The sequence below is a fragment of the Manis javanica genome, chromosome 16 (assembly GCF_040802235.1).
Source record: "Manis javanica isolate MJ-LG chromosome 16, MJ_LKY, whole genome shotgun sequence".
Taxonomy (NCBI): domain Eukaryota; kingdom Metazoa; phylum Chordata; class Mammalia; order Pholidota; family Manidae; genus Manis; species Manis javanica.
Genome location: NC_133171.1, coordinates 47,665,329 through 47,683,577, shown reverse-complemented (window position 1 = coordinate 47,683,577; position 18,249 = coordinate 47,665,329). Strand labels below are relative to the sequence as shown.

Here is an 18,249-nt window from a genome sequence, read left to right as displayed (position 1 = left end):
ACAGGTTAGGGAGACCGTTTAACGGGGAGGCCTCTGAAGGACCACGTCGTAAGAGTCAGAGACCGCGCCCGGCTCCCTGATGCCCTCTCCCCCCCACGCTGCGGGTATATTCTGTGGCGGGTTACCACAGGACCTGTCCTCAACACTCAGTGCCCGCGCCGCCCACTCCCATACTCCTATTCTTCCCCTACTTTTATAAAATGATGCGCATATGAACACCCCCTCCTCCTCCCGCGAGGTGAAACTGCTCCCAGCCGCTTGCAGACATCCCCCTTTCTGCCTGAGGCCGCGCCTTTAGCTGACAGGACCCCTACCCACTCGGTAACGGTTCCCAGAGGATGCCCGGCTGTTGGTGTATCTCACTCCAATGTCATCGCCAAGGGGGCTTTCGAAGTCGTTCCCTCGCTTTTATTCCCTTCTTTTGACATTCTATCACCCTCTGTTCCCCCAACCTCCATGGAGCAGGGGCAGAGGCGCCTGTCCGCTCTGTGATACTAATGGTCGCCAGACAGCCTCCGGCTTCTCGGAAAGGGCAGGGGGATGTGGAAAAAATTCTGGTCCCTCCCCTTAAGGCTGAGGGCTTTCGCTTTCACTTCCTCCTCAGAAGGCGGACAGATCTCCGGGTGCGAGGCGGTCATGGCGCTGCTGGAGGTGTGCGGAGCCCCCCGAGGGCAGCGGGAGGACTGGGCTTTCCCTGTCCTGAGAAGCCAGCTTCGCTCGGAGCGCGGACACTACAGTTTCTCTATGCGATCTCCGGAGCTCGCCCTCCCCCGGGGAATGCAGGTCAGGGCTGTAAAAGAACCCGGTGGAAGGCGAGAAGCAGGGCGCAAAAGATTGGAGGGTCGGCCTGCAGAGTGCCCGGAGGCGCAGAAACGCGGAGTTTGGGCATCCTTTGGTTGAGGAGAGCCACATCCCGGGCCCGCGCCAGGAAAGAGGCCACAGGGGAATCGGGGCTGACCACCTGGGGGTTTGTAAGCGCAGATTAGGTAGAGTTAGAGGTGCGGTGGGGGCTCCCATCGGAAGACGAGAGAGCTGACCTGCCTGGTCTCCATCACACACACATCTCCAAGCCTTTCTCACGGGGCTATCCCATGATACAGGGCTGTATAGTGAGTGCATGGAAAACCTATCAACTTTGGCCATTAGCCTCTCCTTAACCACTCACTACTTGTGGCTGGATTAAGTCAGTGTAGGTCTCTCAACTTCCTTCTGTAAAATGGCATAGTAGTAATAAAACGTGTTTTGTGAGGGTTAAATTACCAATGAAAAGAAAACACATTATAAAATCACCCTTAAAATGTTTAGTTATGGTAACGTTCTTTCATTTCTTTCGTGCTGGATGAAGGAAAAGGTTGGTTCTTTTCCTTTCACCAAGCCGCCATTTCCTTGGAGAGACTGGTTATTAACTGTTCCATTTAGTGATGGTTTGAGAATTTCTGCCTGTCTCCTCACTCTCCCGCTCCCTAAAACCCTTCCCTTGCAGTCTCCGACTTCAGAAGTTTTCAGAGCCCCTTCCTCTGCCTTTTCTCTTGCATTAGCCCACCGAATTCCTCAAGTCTCTGGGTGGGAATGGAGAAAAGAACGGTAAGATTGAGATGGCCCATGGCACTACCACGCTCGCCTTTAAGTTCCAGCATGGAGTGATTGTGGCGGTGGATTCTCGGGCCACATCCAGGAATTACATTAGTGAGTATGTCTGCTCCAGCAAGCGGGTTCCGCGGGGGGCTGGGCCGTTTTCTCGGCAGGAGCCCAACGTCTGCACAAAAGCAGAAGCAGATAATGACTTGGGACACACAGGGAGAGCTGTGGGGTCATTCCTTTCCTCTTGAAACTCCATCTTCCAGGCACCATAAGGATGAACAAGGTGATTGAGATTAACCCGTACCTGTTGGGCACCATGTCTGGTTGTGCGGCGGACTGTCAGTACTGGGAGCGTCTGCTGGCCAAGGAGTGCAGGTAGGTGAGGTCTCTCATCCGCCTTCTAAGCCTAGTGGTCAGTCTGGATCCTGGGTCCTCCACATCACTCCTCCTTACCCTTTCCTCCTGTTCCAATGTAGCATCTTAGTGCTAATGTAGTATTTCACAAAACAGCCTTTTGATGATTAAAACAACAAAAAAAATCCCTTCTCCCAAATCTCATCTTGAGCTCCTGCCACTGAACCCGATAATCTCTCAATTATTTAGCGCTGACATCATCCACCCTGGTTGGATAGTAGCATTTACTATGATTTCTTTATGTGGTTTAGGTTTAAATTCCAAATGTCTCCCTGATCCTGAGATCCTACAAAGCCAATCCTTTCAAATGCTTTCCTCCTCAGTCATTTCCTACCCATTGAGTGGGCTGCTCAGAGAGCTAGCCTAGTCCTGACACCTCTAAGGCCTCTCCCCCGACCACCCTGTCTTCACCCAGGCTGTATTATCTGCGGAATGGGGAGCGTATCTCAGTGTCAGCAGCCTCTAAACTGCTCTCTAACATGATGTGCCAGTACCGCAGCCTGGGCCTCTCCATGGGCAGTATGATCTGTGGCTGGGACAAGAAGGTGGGTGCCCTCCATTCTCCATATTCCCCCGCTGTGGATGAGAGGTCAGTTTTCTCATCATACCCTCCCCTCCCACTCCCTCCCTTAGAACTCTGGGTTATAGAACTGGTCCAGCATCTCCAGGGGCTATTTCTGGTCCAGATGTGGACCACTGTTTCATAAGCTTGTCCTTTTCAATGAAATAGTTGATTCCAAGTTTGTTTTTCCCATTTTCCCCTCAAGTTCTATGATTATTACCAAAGTGCTGTCCTACTTCAATTATTCCTGTGGCAAGTCTTACTCTCTTGGTCACTTTTTATGGTTCACACTTGAACCTGTATGTTACCAACGGTTCCCTCTCCAATTCCAACCTGGAACTTTCTTGCATCCTACAGGGTCCTGGACTCTACTACGTGGATGACTATGGGACTCGGCTCTCAGGAAACATGTTCTCCACGGGTAGCGGGAATACCTTTGCCTATGGGGTGATGGATAGCAGCTATCGGCCAAATCTTAGCTGTGAAGAGGCTTATGACCTGGGCCGCAGGGCTATTGTTCATGCTACCCACCGGGACAACTATTCTGGAGGAGTTGTCAATAGTAAGAGACCAGTTCTCCCACCACCATGCCTGGCTCTGTAAGGGCTTCTGAGATTGGGAGACTCGGGGGAGGTTTTCAGTGAAGTCCCAGTAATAAGGGTTTTCTTCAGTGTAACAGCATAACAGCGACTGGCTGAAGGGAAAGGTGCATCCATGTTCCTTCTCATTGGCCCACAGTGTACCATATGAAGCAAGATGGCTGGGTGAAAGTGGAGAGTACAGACGTCAGTGACCTGATGTACCAGTACTGGGAGGCCAGTCAGTAGCAGTGGCAGCGGCTGGGCAGGCCTCCTCTGGAAAGCCTGGCTGACTCGGGGACCTGGAGCAGTTTTTGCCCTGGGAGAAGAGGGCCCTAACTTGAGCCCTGGGGGGGAGAATTGGCAGCTATGGGGCGGGGCAGAGTTTCCCCTTTTGTGTGTTCTCTCCTTCAAGGAACACTCACCTTTCGCAACTTTCTGGGTGCCTACTAAGCACAATAAAGGAAAACGGTTACAAATGAGTCTGTGTTCTGGCTGACTGGGCTTGGGGCTGTGGCTGTTGAGGGGAAGGGGGCAGGAAATAAAGAGAGGCTTTTCCTGAGAAGACACTCAAACCCTGCCTAAGAAATGGGCCTCACCAAATATTTCTCCTGGGTTTTCCTTCCACACTCATCTCTCTAGGACCTCAGGAAGGCCGATCATTGTTGTCTGCAGACACTTATTTCCAATTTAATTTGTGTGCTTTACTTGGGGACACAGGCAGAGACTTCTTTGTAGTCCACTGTTAAAAGTTTGGGGGCCTGGGAACAGGGTATCTATAACAGCTGGTTCTGACTTTGTAGAGTCAGATGAAAAAGGTTTCACCTCACATGTATGCGGTAATTGCAAACAGTATCATTTACCTGAAATAGCAGTTTAGGGATATTGGATATTGAATACAAAGATGGACTGTAGGGGTTCAATTTCGTGATGCAGCTCACTCAATTGTAAGATGACAGGCCCATGACCGAAGAGGAGGAGACGAGGAGGACGCCTTGATGTGGGGAATATGAGCAGAAAGTAACCAGGTGAGGAAAATGAGACCGACTTGATGAGAGCTTCTGAATCATCTGGAACTGCCTGAAGGAATATGGACGATGTCACCTCTCAAAGGAGAGTTAATCAAAGGAAAAACATAAAAGTGGGAAGCAGCTGAGAATGGAGTAATATTCATTAGGGAGAGGACTTTAAATTCCCAGAATGGGCAGGGTTGGAGAAATTTTAGTAATCTTCCCCCAACCAACTGTTTTGAGCTTGAAGTGAATCATTGGTAGTTACACCAATAACATTTCAAAAGGGTGGTTTGGAATTCAAGTGATCCTCCCTCTGGGAACTGTGAGTTTGGGAGGCGGTTTCAACCTGAAGAGTTATTTCTGGAGTAAACAAATCTGCATGTTCCACAGATAATCTCTGAGCTAGGAAGGATGGAAGAAGCCTGATTACTGTCCTAATCAGTGTTAAAATAGACCAAGAAACAAGTCCATTTCCCTCATATGCCCAAGGTGCTTTCAACATAGTTTGGAGCCCAAATTTAGAGGCATCTGAATATGTGCTCTGCTCAAGTCTCTGTGCTGAGGTCAGATGAAGACAAAGGCACAAGGCCTTCTCAGCTCAAAATCTGTAAGTGGAAACCTGCTCAGGCCCTGGTGCAAGTGGCTGGAGCCTTCTATGTAGGAGAGGTCCTGTGTGTTTCTCGCTCCGAATCTGGCTCTCTTTTTACCCCAGGACCCTAAAACTGGAGCTCCGATTGGGGAAGGATGCAGTTCTCAAAATAGGCTCAGAGTTTGAGGTATTAAGAGTTTGCCATAAGAAAATCCAGTGGCTCTTTAATTACAAAACATCCCAATCCTCGAAACAGCTTTATGCTACTTAATGACAATTAAAAACTGCGGTCGTTTTCTATCCCAGAGCAAGCGTTGCTAAGGGTGAGCGACGCCCTGGGGCCCTGGGAAGTGCGAGCAGGAGTCGGCGGGGCTGGGCGGGCTGCAGGTGTTGCGGGCCCCCTGCTGGCCGCCCCGCCCAGCACAGTCGCAGTGGCCGAGGAAGCGAAAGCGAAAGCGAGCGCCGGTTCGCCGTGGCTTGGAAAGAGTCGCCAGCGCTCAGAAGGGGGAAAGCAAGTACAGACTGCGCGCGAGCACTTCAGAGGTCGGTCCTCACCACTTAATGCAACTACCTCCGAAGCCGCAGTGCCGGGGCCGCCGCTGGTGAGTTCGTGCGGGTGGGAGCCTGGAGCGCTAACAGAGACCACCCCAACCTGCCACCCCTTCCGAGCTCCCTGCTTCGCGTCCCTGTGAACAGCGGGTAGTGCCAGGGAGGAGAGTCCTGGGAAGTTTCTTAAAGGATGTGGCTCCAGATGGTCGGCCTCCCCAGCTCTCTAACAGGCAGAATGCCTTCTGTCCTGGGAGGGATGTGCTGATGAGCAGGGGGTCCAGGGGATCTTTACTGGTAGGGTTGGATAAAATTAAAATCCGATGGACAGGTTGGGCGGAGTGGGAGTGAGGACAAGGATTGGGCTCCGCTTCTATAATTTTTCACTTTTGACCCATAGCTTTCACCATGTGACTCCTGGACCGGAGACCCTGGGCCTCCCTGCTGCTGGTGGACCTGGCCTTACTCTGGCCGCTTCACGGCACTCCGGGGGCTCTGCTTCCCCGAGGGCTTCTGGGATATATGGGAACACTACTGCCCCTGCTCTGTCTGGGGACCACCGTTTCTGTCCCTGCGGGCCCTGGTGATGGAGCGCTTGAGTGCTCCCCCAGTCAGAGCAGCTTCAGCCCCTTGGAGCTGGCTGCTGGTGGGGTCTGGGGCTGCAGGGCTAAGCTATGCAGTGTGGGCCATGCTGAGACCCCAGGAGAGGGACCAGGGCCAGGAGAACAGCAACGCCGTGATGTGGAGGCTGCTGAAGCTCTCCAGGCCAGACCTGCCTTTCCCCTCTGCCGCCTTCTTCTTCCTCATAGTTGCTGTGTTGGGTGAGTTAGGTCAGGGTGTTGTAAACTGGAGGTGGGAGGAGGCCCTGGTCCCAGCACATTCACCTGTTCTGCTTCCTGCCTCTTTCAGGTGAGACATTTATCCCTTACTATTCTGGTCGTGTGACTGACATTCTGGGAGGTGATTTTGACCCCGATGCTTTCGGCAGTGCCATCTTTTTCATGTGTTTCTTCTCCGTTGGGAGGTAGGTCATGGGCAATTGGGCCCCTTTGCTAGTCCCAAATCTTTACAGGGGCCCTCACTTCCTAACTCTGTTTTCAGATCCTTTTGTGCACCAAGCACAGAACATTTAAACTGAACTATGCATGGATTTGTTTATTCACTCTTCTATTTCATGCATCTGTTCACTCATTCCTTCATTCAGTTTTTACCCAACATCTTCGAAGTCTAAATGACATTAGTATAGATACATGTGTGAGTGAGGGTGGTACAAAAGGAGGGTGGGTGTCAAATGGACGGTCTCTCGGTCACCTCTCAACGTTTTCATCACCATGAGAAATTCCATGTGTCTTTTCTGTCTTCTACCTCCCAACCTAAGTTTATTTCCAAAATTATCCTCTTGTCAGGGTGGGCGTGTCTCTCTCCTGACCCTTTTCCCTAACTCATCTTGCCAATCTTGAAGAACTTACTCTGGAGCTTATCACTTCTTTCCAGCAGCTTTACTCTTTGCACTTCATTTGCCTGTCCCTCTTTTTAGACATACCCAGGAGTCTGCTGTCTACAAAAAAACTAACTGCTTGATAGGGTGGAGACTGGGAGGCAGGTACCTGGGCTGCAAAATTTAAGGAGGCTTCACTCTCTGGGGTGTGCAGGTGACTCCCTTGCCACAGCCTATGCCAGTCTGCTTTGTGAGACTGGCACCTTTTTTTATGGTTGCACTTCATTTAGAAAGTCTCAAGAACCAGTTCTTCATTATGCCTGCATCCCATGTTTGCTGAAATCAGTTACTCAAAAGTGAATTTCTTACTGATCAAGCCACTGCTTTAAAAAAAAAAAATCAGTCCTCAGGTCTCTTTGCTTCTTTAGCATTTGGCATTAATCTCTTATTATTGATCTCTTTCTTCAGTGAGCTTTTATGAAGTCCCTTTCTACTTCCCAATCCACCCTACCTCTTCTGAGACCTTTCCTTTTCTGGGCCCTTAAATATGGCCTTTCCTTGACTCAGTTCTTTGATTTTTAAGAACATATTTCCTTTTGGGTTCACTCAGTTCATCCCTGTGGGTGACGCCCAGATCCATATTTCCATGCCCAGCTCCAGCCTTGTAATCCAGCTGCCTGATTGACATTTCCATCAGGTGACCCATCCACATCTCACACTCCAACACACAGAGCTCAGAATGCATCTCCTTCCCTCCTGGTCTCCCTGGAGGTGGTTCCCCCTTCTTATTCCCAATAAAGCATTAGTATCCTCAAGTATCAGCATGCCGATGCCTTTCTCACAAACACTAGCCCTGTCATTTCCTACTTTCAGAATGTTTTTCCTATGGCTCCTTTCTCTAAATTCTCACTGTGATCACCACAGTCCAAACCCTAGTCATTTTATGTTTGACCATGCCAACAGCCTTCCAAACACAGTAATTTGTACTGGATGCCCATATTTTGTAATATACCCACTTTCTATGCTTTCACATTTTTAACTTAAGTTTTATCAGAAAAATTTGCTTGGTCCTAGAGGAATTCCTAACTCCAGGGACAATAGAGATGGGAAACAGCATGACTCTAGGGCTTCAGAGAATGGGAGGGTGGGGAGTTCATTACTGCAGTTCCCACAGTAAAGAATCTGGGACTAGGAAGTAGGATTCTGGAGGCAGGGAGGAAAGAGACCAGGACAGAGTGGAAGGCTGGGTGGGCAGCATCGAGGGAGGCCAGGTCAGAAGTAAGCCATAGGCTATTTCTTTTCACACCTTTTCATTTCTATTGTGTTCAGCATAGTAACCCACAAATGCTCATGCATTTGTACTTGTGATTTTGTCCTCTCACCATGTCTCCTTCTTCCTGTTTATTCCTGCCCCTCCTGTCTCCCTGTCTCTCTTATTTGTTTCTTTTCTGCCTCTCATGGTATACTTTTCCCAACTTTGTATTTCTTTGCATTCCATGCTTTCTTCTCTGCTTCTCTCTCTCCTTTCTTTCTTCCCTGCCTCTCTCTCCCCTTCATCCTCTGGCCCCTCCCTACCCTTTAGCTCACTGTCTGCAGGCTGTCAAGGAAGCTGCTTTCTCATAACCATGTCCAGAATCAACCTGCGCATCTGGGAACAACTTTTCTCCTCCCTGCTGCACGAGGACCTCGGTTTCCTCCAGGAGACTAAGACAGGTGGGGCCTGGAGTCCAGGTCTGGGCTTCCCCTGGACATCCCTTGACCCGCAGTTGCCCTCCCCTGCCAGGGCCTGGAGCTGCTTTGCCCTCTTTTGGGGCAGGGTGGCAAGGCAGCCTCTCCTGGGCTTCCTGCAAGTGAGGGAGGGTGTTAAGAGGAGGGCCTGTATCAGAAGGCCAGGTGAGGAGGGAGTCTCCGGGGGTCCTCCACTACATGTGGTTTCCTCACCTGTTCTGTCCTCCCCAGGGGAGCTGACTTCCAGGCTGAACTTGGATACCAAACTAATGAGTTGCTTGCTTCCTTTGAATGCCAGTGTGCTGTTGCGAAGCCTGGTGAAAGTGGTGGGACTGTATACCTTCATGCTCAACCTGTCACCTCGACTCACCCTCCTCTCCCCGCTCAAGTTGCCTCTTGTAATATCCACTGAGAAGAATAAAGCTTTCCTAGAGGTCTTCTCAGCCTTTAAAAGCAGCAATCTGACAGGCTTCAGAAGGTCCCTGAGCCCTTGGACTTTATGCAAGTGTGTGTGTGTGTGTGTGTGTGTGTGTGTGTGTGACTTCACCAGATTGTGTGTGCGTGTGTGTGTGTGACTTCACCAGATTGTGTGTGCGTGTGTGTGTGTGTGACTTCACCAGATTGTGTGTGCGTGTGTGTGTGTAACTTCACCAGATTGTGTGTGTGTGTGTGTGTGTGTGTGTGTGTGTGTGTGTGTGTGTGTGTAACTTCACCAGATTCTCCAGAGTCTGTACATACTTTCCTCAAAGGATTACAATGCTGTCTTGCAGCGTTTTAGGTAGAGGGTTTCCCCCTTAATATCAGCAGAAGGAATTTAGATGGAGTGTGGAGAGAGTAGAACAGGCAGTCAGGAAGTCCGAGTCTGAATGTCAGCTCCACTTGCTCTCTCTCTTTTAAAAAAATTGTGGTAAAATATAGACAACATAAAATTTACCACTTTAATGTCATTTCACTGGCATTAGAACATTCACATTTGTTGTGTAACCATCACCACCATCTATCTCCAGAACTTTTTTATCTTCTCAGACTGAAACTCAGTACCCATTAAACAATAACTCCCTATTTGCCCCTCCCCCCAGCCCCTGGCAACCACCATTCTACTTTGTGTCTCTGAATTTGACAACTTTAGGTATCTAAGTGAGATTGTACAGTATTTGTCTTTTTTGCGACTGGCTTATTTCACTTGGCTTAAGTCTTCAAAGTTCATTCATGTTGTAACATGCATCAGGATGTTCTAACTTTTCAAGGCTGAATAATATATTTCATGCTGCAGGGCCCACATTTTGTGTATCTTTTTATTGGTTAATGGACACTTGCGTTGCTTCCACGTTTTGCCTATTGTGAATAATCCTGCTGTGAACATGGGGGTGCAAGTATCTGTTGGAGTGTCTGCTTTCAATGCTTTTGGCTATATCCCCAGAAGTAGAATTGCTGGATTGTACGGCAATTCTATTTTTAATTTTTTGAAGAGCCAACATATTGCTGTCCACAGCAGCTGTATCATTTTACATTCCCACCAGCAATGCAAAAGGGTTTTCTTTTTTAAAAAATTGCATCTGTAGTACTTATTTTATAATTGGAATTTTGTACCTTTGGGCCACCTTTATCCAATTCTCCTCCCCCCCACTCCCCACTGTGGCAACCACAAATCTGTACTCTTTGTCTATGAGTTTGTTTTATCTTTTACTTCCTATATATAAAATGAGATCATACAGTTTTTCTTTCTCTCTGTTTAACTTACTTCATTTAGCATAATACCCTCAAGGTCCGTCCATATTGTTGCCAATGGCAGGGTTTCCTTTTTTATGGCTGAGTAAAATTCTGACATGTGTACACACACATACACATACCCCGTTTTTAAAAAAATAATAGCCACCCTAATTACTAATGGTTGTGAGGTAATAGCTCATTGTGGTTTTGATTTGCATTTCCCTAATTAGTAATGTTAAGTACCTTTTCATGTACTTCTTGGCTATTTTTATATCTTTTTTTGAGAAATGTCTATTCAAGTCCTTTGTTCGTTTTTAAGTTGGGTTGTGTTTTAACTGTTGAGTTGTAGGAGTTCTTTATATATTCTGGGCATAAACCCTTTATCAGATACATGATTTGCAACTGTTTTCTCCCATACTGTGGGTTTCCTTTGCACTCTGTTGATGAAGTCCTTTGAGAACAAAAGTTTTGAATTTTGATGAAATTCAGTTTATCTGTTTCTTTTTTTGCCCATACTTCTAGTGTCATATCCAAGAAATCATTGCCAAATCTAGTGTCAGGAAATTATTCCTCTGTGTTTTCTTCTAAGAATTTTGTTTTAGGTCTTTTAGGGCCACACTGTGTGGCACTGAGAGCTCAGTAATATTTTGTTGCCTCCCTCCTTCCCTTTCATTATCCCTCTGGAAAGAAATGTAAGGAAGAGGGGAAGAGGACAGTTTGACATTTGTAGGTAGATTTGGGGAGCATCCCAAGGGCTGGAAGGAGACATGGGGATCTGTTGCCTTCAGCTGAATCACCCCCTATGTCGCCTGCTCCACCTTTCCAGGCAGTGCTTCTGGAGATCCAGGACGCAGTGGCGAAAGCAGGGCAGGTGATGCAGGAGGCAGTTGGAGGGCTGCAGACTGTGCGTGGCTTTGGGGCCCAGGAGCAAGAGGTCTGTCGCTATAAAGAGGCTCTTGAAAAACACCGGCAGCTGTGCTGGCATTGAGACCTGGAACGTGCCCTTTACGTGCTCCTACAGAGGGTGAGAAGGCTGAGGGGCTGGGGTCGGGCGGACAGGGATGGCACGGGAAAAGCAGTGGGGAGCCTGTAGCTGTTCCGTGGCCGCTGGGGTGCTAGGAGGGGAAAGGATGGGGACTTTCTCAGCCTCGCCTTTCTCTCCCCGCCCAGATGCTGAACTTCGCGCTGCAGATGCTGATGCTGAGCTGCGGACTGCGGCAGGTCCTGGCCAGGGACCTCACCCGCGGTGGGCTGCTCTCCTTCCTGCTCTTCTAGGAGGATGTGGGCTCCTATGCGTGTGAGTCAGGGACCCGTGCTTGCTCTTTTATCCCCCTCCGTCCTTCTCTTTGGCCTCAGGGCCTCGGGCTTTATTTGTTCTCCTTAAAAATAAAATACAGAGCAAAGCAAAACCCAACTCATTGTGTCAGGGAGAATTTCACATATAGGCAAGGAAAAAAATAGGACAAACTGTAACAAACCCCATGTGCCCATCACCTGCTTTAACAGTTATTAACTCATGGCCAATCTTGCTTCACCTGTCCCCCTACCCATATTATTTTGAAGCAAATCCAAGGTATAGTTTCATCAGTAAACATTTCAGTATCTCTAAAATATCAACATTAAAAAATAGAACTGCAAAGCCATTAATACCTGAAAAATTAATAATGATTCCTAAAATTCTTCAAATACAGTCAGTGGTCAAATTTCCACTTGTAGTATAAATGTATGTGTTGCACCTCATACATATCTGTGGTGGCATCAGTCATTGATGCTCAATACCCCGATCAACTAAATTATTAGGGATTGAAAAACACTACCGTTCCTTCATTTATTAGGTAAAATACATCTATCAAGGGAAACTTACCCTCATGTACTATTTCAGGCCAAAAAATTGAGTGAGACAAGAAGGCACTTTATAATGTAAAATGTAAAATTCGTCATGGACACTTGGGAACTTCATTTAAATTCTAAATAGCATAGAAACAACTCATGAAGTAGAAATTAAGGGAGATGCAGAGAAAATATAAATATATTAGTAGTTGGTGACTTAAATTCACTTCTCTTCAGGACTAGGCAGGTAAAGACAAAAATTAAGTATCAATATAGAAGATATTAATAGCATTATAAAAAGTTAGATATTATGGATCTGCATTAAACTTTCTTCATTGAAAATAGAGAGCATATCTTTTCAAATGCCAACAAAACTTTGATGAAATGGACCACATATTATGGCACATGCCAAGTTCCCAAAAGTAGGAATGATTATAGATACTATTCTCTGACCATAATGGGACAAACCATATAATAATAAGAAAATCAAAAAAGATAAATGTTCCTCCACATGGGAACTTAGAGAAACTGTCTCTTTCTTGTCCAGAGGAAAAAAGGTAACTGAAAAATTTCTAGAAAAATGATCATTAAAAATCACATATCAAAACTTGTGAGATACAGCTAAAGCAGTGCTCAGAGGAGGATTCAGGGCTTTGATTACTTTTATTAGTGAAAGGAAAGAATGCAGCTAAGTGAATTTGGTGAAAAGAACAACAAAATCAATAAAATGAAAGCAGGAACAGCTAAAGAAAATAGCAGAAATTAGAAAATGGAAAAACAATGTATTAATTCAAAAGTTTTATAATTCTTCAATAAAATAAATCGCTGAGAAAACTAATCAAGAAAAAAGTAGAGAAGCTGCAAGTAAAGAAAGTAAATGACAAAATTAATACAGGAACAGAGGAAAATAAAGTATTTTTTTCAGTTTTATGGAAATAAGCTTGATAACTTAGATTGAATGAATAATTCCTTGTGCAGTACAATATCTATATAGAATAGTCTCCATAGATGAAATAGAGAAAATTTTAAACACCAGGTCCAGATATTTAGGGCAATGTAATAAAGAAAAAGATAATTCCAATCCTAATTAAATGGCTCAATAGCATCAAATGCATTCCTTTAATAAAGTTAAGTGTAATATTGATGTTAAACTATGACAATGAACAAAAAATAAAAACTATGGGTAAATTTACTTATTAGTATTGATACAAAAATTATACAAAAATATTTCAAAAAGAAACTAGCATAAATCAAAAAAACCTCAATCGGGATCAATTTGAGTTTGTTCTAGAAAACCTTCTGAAGTTCATAATTATAATTTCAGTGGGTATTTCTTAGGAATAAGAGTTCATATGAACAAATTAGCAGACCAAAAGATCCCCAACATTCCAGAATTAGACCATAGACAAAACCATTAGGGTAGACTTTTTTACTCTGTCATGATTTCCTAGGGGAATAAATTATTCTGATTGGGCCAGATTTCAGTGCAGGGCTTGTTTGCTAGGAGTGGGGGGTTACAGTTCATTAAAAGGTTGCATAGTTGCATTTCACCTTTCTTTTCTGAATCCTATTTTGCCATTTTGATCCAATCATCTTTCTTCTTCCTACATTATTACTCATACGCTTGGGAGTTCTTAATCCTTCCAGATTGCAGTTGGCTAGTGGTACAAGTGGGAGTTAGGAAGGAACGTGAAATCTTGCTTGAGGGTCTCATGCTTCAGAGAGGCTTGCCATAAAACCCTCTATTGGGCTATTAGGGAGTTGACCAGCTATTCATAGAGTAAGCCTTTGATTTACAATCTGATATTACTACTTATGGGTAGAGCTTCACTGAGTGCCTCTCAGCATATTGGTAAAACATACCAAGCAAAGTATGTTTTCTCTTAGGGAAGTGAAGAACCAGAAAAAATTCTGTTCACCTCTTTATTCAATGGAATGCAAATATTTACTTATTGTGGATAAGCTTAAATTTTTAAGTGATTCCAGATAAACTTTTGTTTTACTGTTTATCTCCTTTCTGTTGTCCACTTGTACTTAGTATTCCTATTTCTCAAATTCTCTGCTTGTTAGGCCACTCGTGTAAAACACCCACTTTATCACAAAATCTTTCTATACTAAGTCATAATTCTCTTATCTTGTGTGTCCAAACATTAATTGCCTGTCCTGACTTTACAGTGCTTGGTATCCCTGTCACTCCACGTAGGTGATACATTTCTTGAGGACAAAGAACATGTTGGTCTCATGATTGCATGCCCATAATATTGGGTGTGGATGGCTCTATGCTAAATAAATAATGCACTTACCACTCTGGTGAAAAAGGAAAATTGTCTCCATAGTTGTCAAATATATTTTCTTCAGCTCCTTTTTAGCAGAAGTTCTTGCCTTGTCCTAAAAGTGAGTCCACTGAAGCCATATAACTGGAACGTCCTCATCCCCCTTTCTCACTCCAAATGTCCCTGTTCTCATTCTTGTATCTGAAGAAGTGTTTCTTTTTATTGCCGAGTTTGATAATCTCTCATTCTTTGGATTCCAGTAAGCATTTTGTGGGTAATTTATCTTTTCTTCTTTTTTATCTTTTATTTCTTCTATCTACATGTCTTCTGCTTGACTCAGAAACTTGTTAAGGTCTTTCATATCTTAAAAGTGACTTTCCCTTAGTGGTGCTTTTCTCTCAAATGACAGTCTCATCTTTTCCCTTGTTTTCATTTCCAAAATTCTTGATGGACTGTTTACATCTGCTGCCTTCATTTCTAATTCACTCTACTTTTTTGAAATACAGCTTCTACCTTTAATGTTCTATGTCCCATTGAAGGTTATTGGTGCCCACTAATTTTAAAACACAATAAAACTTTCTTATATTTCAGCCTCTTGAATGTTTTTGCAGCACTTTATTATTTTAAGAATCCTCTCTCCATGTTTTTTGGTGGCTTTCTCTCGGTTGACAGGAAATCATACTCTCCAGGTTATTTTCAGTCTCTGTTTCTTCTCTGATGGTCCCTTCACTAACTCCTTTTGAGGTGTATGATTAGAGTGCTATCTACTTTCTTCTTTTTCACACATTCTCTGTTGGCAATGTCAGCTCCCCCATAGGAAAGGAGAACTATTGGTTAGAACAGCCAGGGACATTGCTAGATGAGGACAGATAGCTGGAAAAAGAATAAACAATCTGTCTAGTTCTTCTAGGACCACACACTATGGAGAGGTTTTCTATTCTTTTGCTCTCAGCTCATTTCCCACATAGCTAAACTACTGTCAGTGATTCTCCAGGTAGACAGTTCTTGAGTGGCATAATACAACTCTGTGAAAGTATTCTACCCAGCAACTAATGATACAAAACTCTTCTATCTTGATTGGTTATCAGTGTGAGGACTTTCCAGTCCTGGGGAGGATAGAAAGGTATTTTAATTCTTAATGAATATATTTTGACTGAGTTAACAAGCCCCATTCTGAAGAAGCTAACCATTTTACTGTCTTATTTTTTTTCCTTCCAGAATGGGTTCTGGGTGGGTTCCTTGGGTGTTGATTCTGTTAGTGAATCTAATCAGGCTGGATTCCTCCATGGCCCGAGGCAGAGTCTCTCCAGGTAAGAAGAGCATGATTTTTTTTCAGGGGTGTATGCCAGCACTGGCATGGGGAGGAAGGGCTTTCCCCCTAGGTCTGGAACTGGCTTTGGCTTCAAAGGGTGTCAGCGTGGTGGTGTTCTCATGAAGGCTCTCTCCTGGTTCTCAGCTGGCACTTTCTCCCTGTGTCCTCAATGGTAGAAGGGCTGGGGACTTCTCTGGAGCCTCTATTTTATGGGCACTAATCCCACTCATGGGGGCTCCACCATCAAGACCTAAGCACCTCCCCAAAGCACCTCTTCCTAATACCATCACCGTTAGGGGTTAGAGTTTCAACACATGAACTGGGAGCACAAACATCAGGGTGTCAGCGTGGTGGTGTTCTGGGGAAGGCTCCCTCCTGGTTCTCAGCTGGCAGTTTCTCCCTGTGTCCTCAGGGACCATAGCACTGTGTGCTCTACAAATGAGAATCATACTTTGTCTTATTTATGAGGACTGATTTAATAACTGGAATATTAAATTACTTTGGAGAACATGAGCAGATTAATGAAGAACATTGTATGAAAATATATAGCTCAAACTAATTGCTAGTAAAATTAGTAAGGTACTTTGAAAGTAGAAAATTGTAGCAGATAATGGAGGTGGTTTCCTTTGATTCCACTTTGTGGAGAAAGGGGAACCCTCCTACACTGCTGGTGGGAATGTAAATTAGTTCAACCATTGTGGAAAGCAGTATGGAGGTTCCTCAAAAAGCTCAAAATAGAAATACCACTTGACCCAGGAATTCCACTTCTAGGAATTTACCCTAAGAATGCACCAGCCCAGTGTGAAAAAGACATATACACCCCTATGTTTATCGCAGCATTATTTACAATAGCCAAGAAATGGAATCAACCTAAGTGTCCATCACTAGATGAATGGATAAAGAAGATGTGGTATATATACACAATGGAATATTCAGCCATAAGAAGAAAACCAATCCTACCATTTGCAACAACATGGATGGAGCTAGAGGGTATTATGCTCAGTGAAATAAGCCAGGCGGAGAAAGACAAGTACCAAATGATTTCACTCATATGTGGAGTATAAGAACAAAGAAAAACTGAAGGTACAAAACAGCAGCAGAATCACAAAACTCAAGAATGGACTAATAGTTACCAAAGGGAAAGGGACTGGGCAGGAGGGGTGGGAAGGGAGGGATAAGGGCAGGGAAAAAGAAAGGGGGCCTTAAGATTAGCATGTATAATGTGGGGGGGGCATAGGGAGGGATGTGCAACACAGAGAAGACTAGTAGTGAGTCTACAGCATCTTACTACTCTGATGGACAGTGACTGTAATGGGGTTTGTGGAGAGGGACTTGGTGAAGGGGGAGTCTAGTAACCATATGTTCTTCATGTAATTGTAGATTAATGATAATGAAATGAATTTAAAAAATAAAAAAGAGCAAAAAAAAAATGTAAATGGACTGAATATACCAATAAAAAGACACAAGAGTGCCAGAATGGATGAAAAAAAACAAGACCCATTTATATGCTGCCTACAAGAGACTCATTTCAGACGCAAAGACATACACAGATTAAAAGTGAAAGGATAGAAAAAGACATCCCATGCAAATAATAGGAAAAAAAGGTAGGAGTAGCAGTACTTGTATCAACAAAGTAGATTTCAAAACAAAGAAAGTAACAGGAGACAAAGAAGGACATTACATAATGATAAATGTGTCAGCCCAACAAGAGGATATAACCACTATAAATATCTATGCATCAATATGTAATAACAAATACTAGCAGAATTAAAAGGGGGAAATAAATCACAACACATTCATTTTAGGAGCCTTTAACACATCACTCATATCAATAGACAGAAAATAAATAAGGAACCAGAGGCACTGAATAATAGATTAGATCTGATGGACTTAACAGATATCTACAGAACACGGTATCTACAGAACATCTTCCACCCAAAAGCAGCAGGATTCACATTTTTCCAAGAGTACATGGAGTGTTCTCCAGAATAGATCACATAGACCACAAAAAGAGTCTCAATAATTCAAAAAGACTGAAATTGTATCAAGCAGCTTCTAAGACCACAATTGTATAGAAATAAATTGCACAAAGAAAATAAAAAGCCTACAAAAACATGGAGTCTAAAAAACATACTTATGAATAATCAATGGATCAATGAACAAATTAAAACAGATATCAAGCAGTACATAGAGACAAATGAAAACAAAAATTCAACAGCCTAAAATCTGTGGGATGCTGTGAAGGCAGTTCTAAGAGGGAAGCACATAGCAATACTGGTCTACCTCAAGAAACAATCCCAAATAAACAGTCTAAACTCACAATTAAAGAAACTAGAAAAAGAACAAATGAAACCCAAAGTTAGTAATAGGAGGTACATAATAAAGATCAGAGCAGAAATAAATAAAATTGAGAAGAATAAAAAAATAGAAGAAACAAACAAACAAACCAGGAGCTGGTTCTTTGAGAAAATAAACAATATAGATAAACCCCTAACCAGACTTATCAAAAAAAAAAAAGAGAGAGTACACATATAAACAAAATTAGAAATGAAGGAGTAATCATAACAGATGCCACAGAAGTACAAAGAATTATTAGAGAATACTATGAAAAATTACATGCCAATAAATTGGACAACCTAGAAGACATACACAAATTCTTAGAAAAGCACAACCTT

At 44.2% G+C, this 18,249-nt stretch overlaps 2 protein-coding genes and 1 pseudogene across 4 annotated transcripts; 2 read left to right on the top strand and 1 right to left on the bottom strand.

Moving 5' to 3' along the window:
- Nucleotides 1-18,249, bottom strand: part of LOC108408876 (ankyrin repeat domain-containing protein 66-like) — a 154,218-nt pseudogene that overhangs the window by 112,020 nt on the left and 23,949 nt on the right.
- On the top strand, nucleotides 605-3,617 carry LOC108389188 (proteasome subunit beta type-8). 3 transcript variants are annotated; one of them, XM_037005209.2, is made up of 6 exons: nucleotides 605-783; nucleotides 1,539-1,686; nucleotides 1,845-1,956; nucleotides 2,411-2,540; nucleotides 2,915-3,119; nucleotides 3,296-3,617. In XM_037005209.2, exons 1-6 carry the CDS (start codon nucleotides 637-639, stop codon nucleotides 3,382-3,384), a joined length of 831 nt encoding a protein of 276 aa, XP_036861104.1. In that variant the 5' UTR covers nucleotides 605-636; the 3' UTR covers nucleotides 3,385-3,617. The 3 variants fall into 3 exon arrangements, with proteins under 3 accessions (XP_036861104.1, XP_036861108.1, XP_036861116.1); XM_037005213.2 differs by having other exon boundaries at nucleotides 3,229-3,368; XM_037005221.2 differs by having other exon boundaries at nucleotides 607-651.
- LOC108408874 (antigen peptide transporter 2-like) lies at nucleotides 5,019-11,496 on the top strand (the record flags this gene model as incomplete). The annotated part of the gene is made up of 6 exons (XM_037006045.2): nucleotides 5,019-5,339; nucleotides 5,684-6,104; nucleotides 6,193-6,307; nucleotides 8,304-8,434; nucleotides 10,986-11,183; nucleotides 11,330-11,496. Coding segments are annotated over 5 exons (1,110 nt in total), but the record flags the coding sequence as incomplete, so codon positions are not given.

Excerpts from the sequence above, each read along its gene's own strand:
- LOC108389188 (XM_037005209.2), top strand. The coding sequence starts at position 637 with ATGGCGCTGCTGGAGGTGTGCGGAGCCCCCCGAGGGCAGCGGGAGGAC. Across the intron at positions 784-1,538 it reads CCCTCCCCCGGGGAATGCAG|CCCACCGAATTCCTCAAGTC; the intron begins GTCAGGGCTGTA and ends CTCTTGCATTAG. Across the intron at positions 3,120-3,295 it reads TTCTGGAGGAGTTGTCAATA|TGTACCATATGAAGCAAGAT; the intron begins GTAAGAGACCAG and ends ATTGGCCCACAG.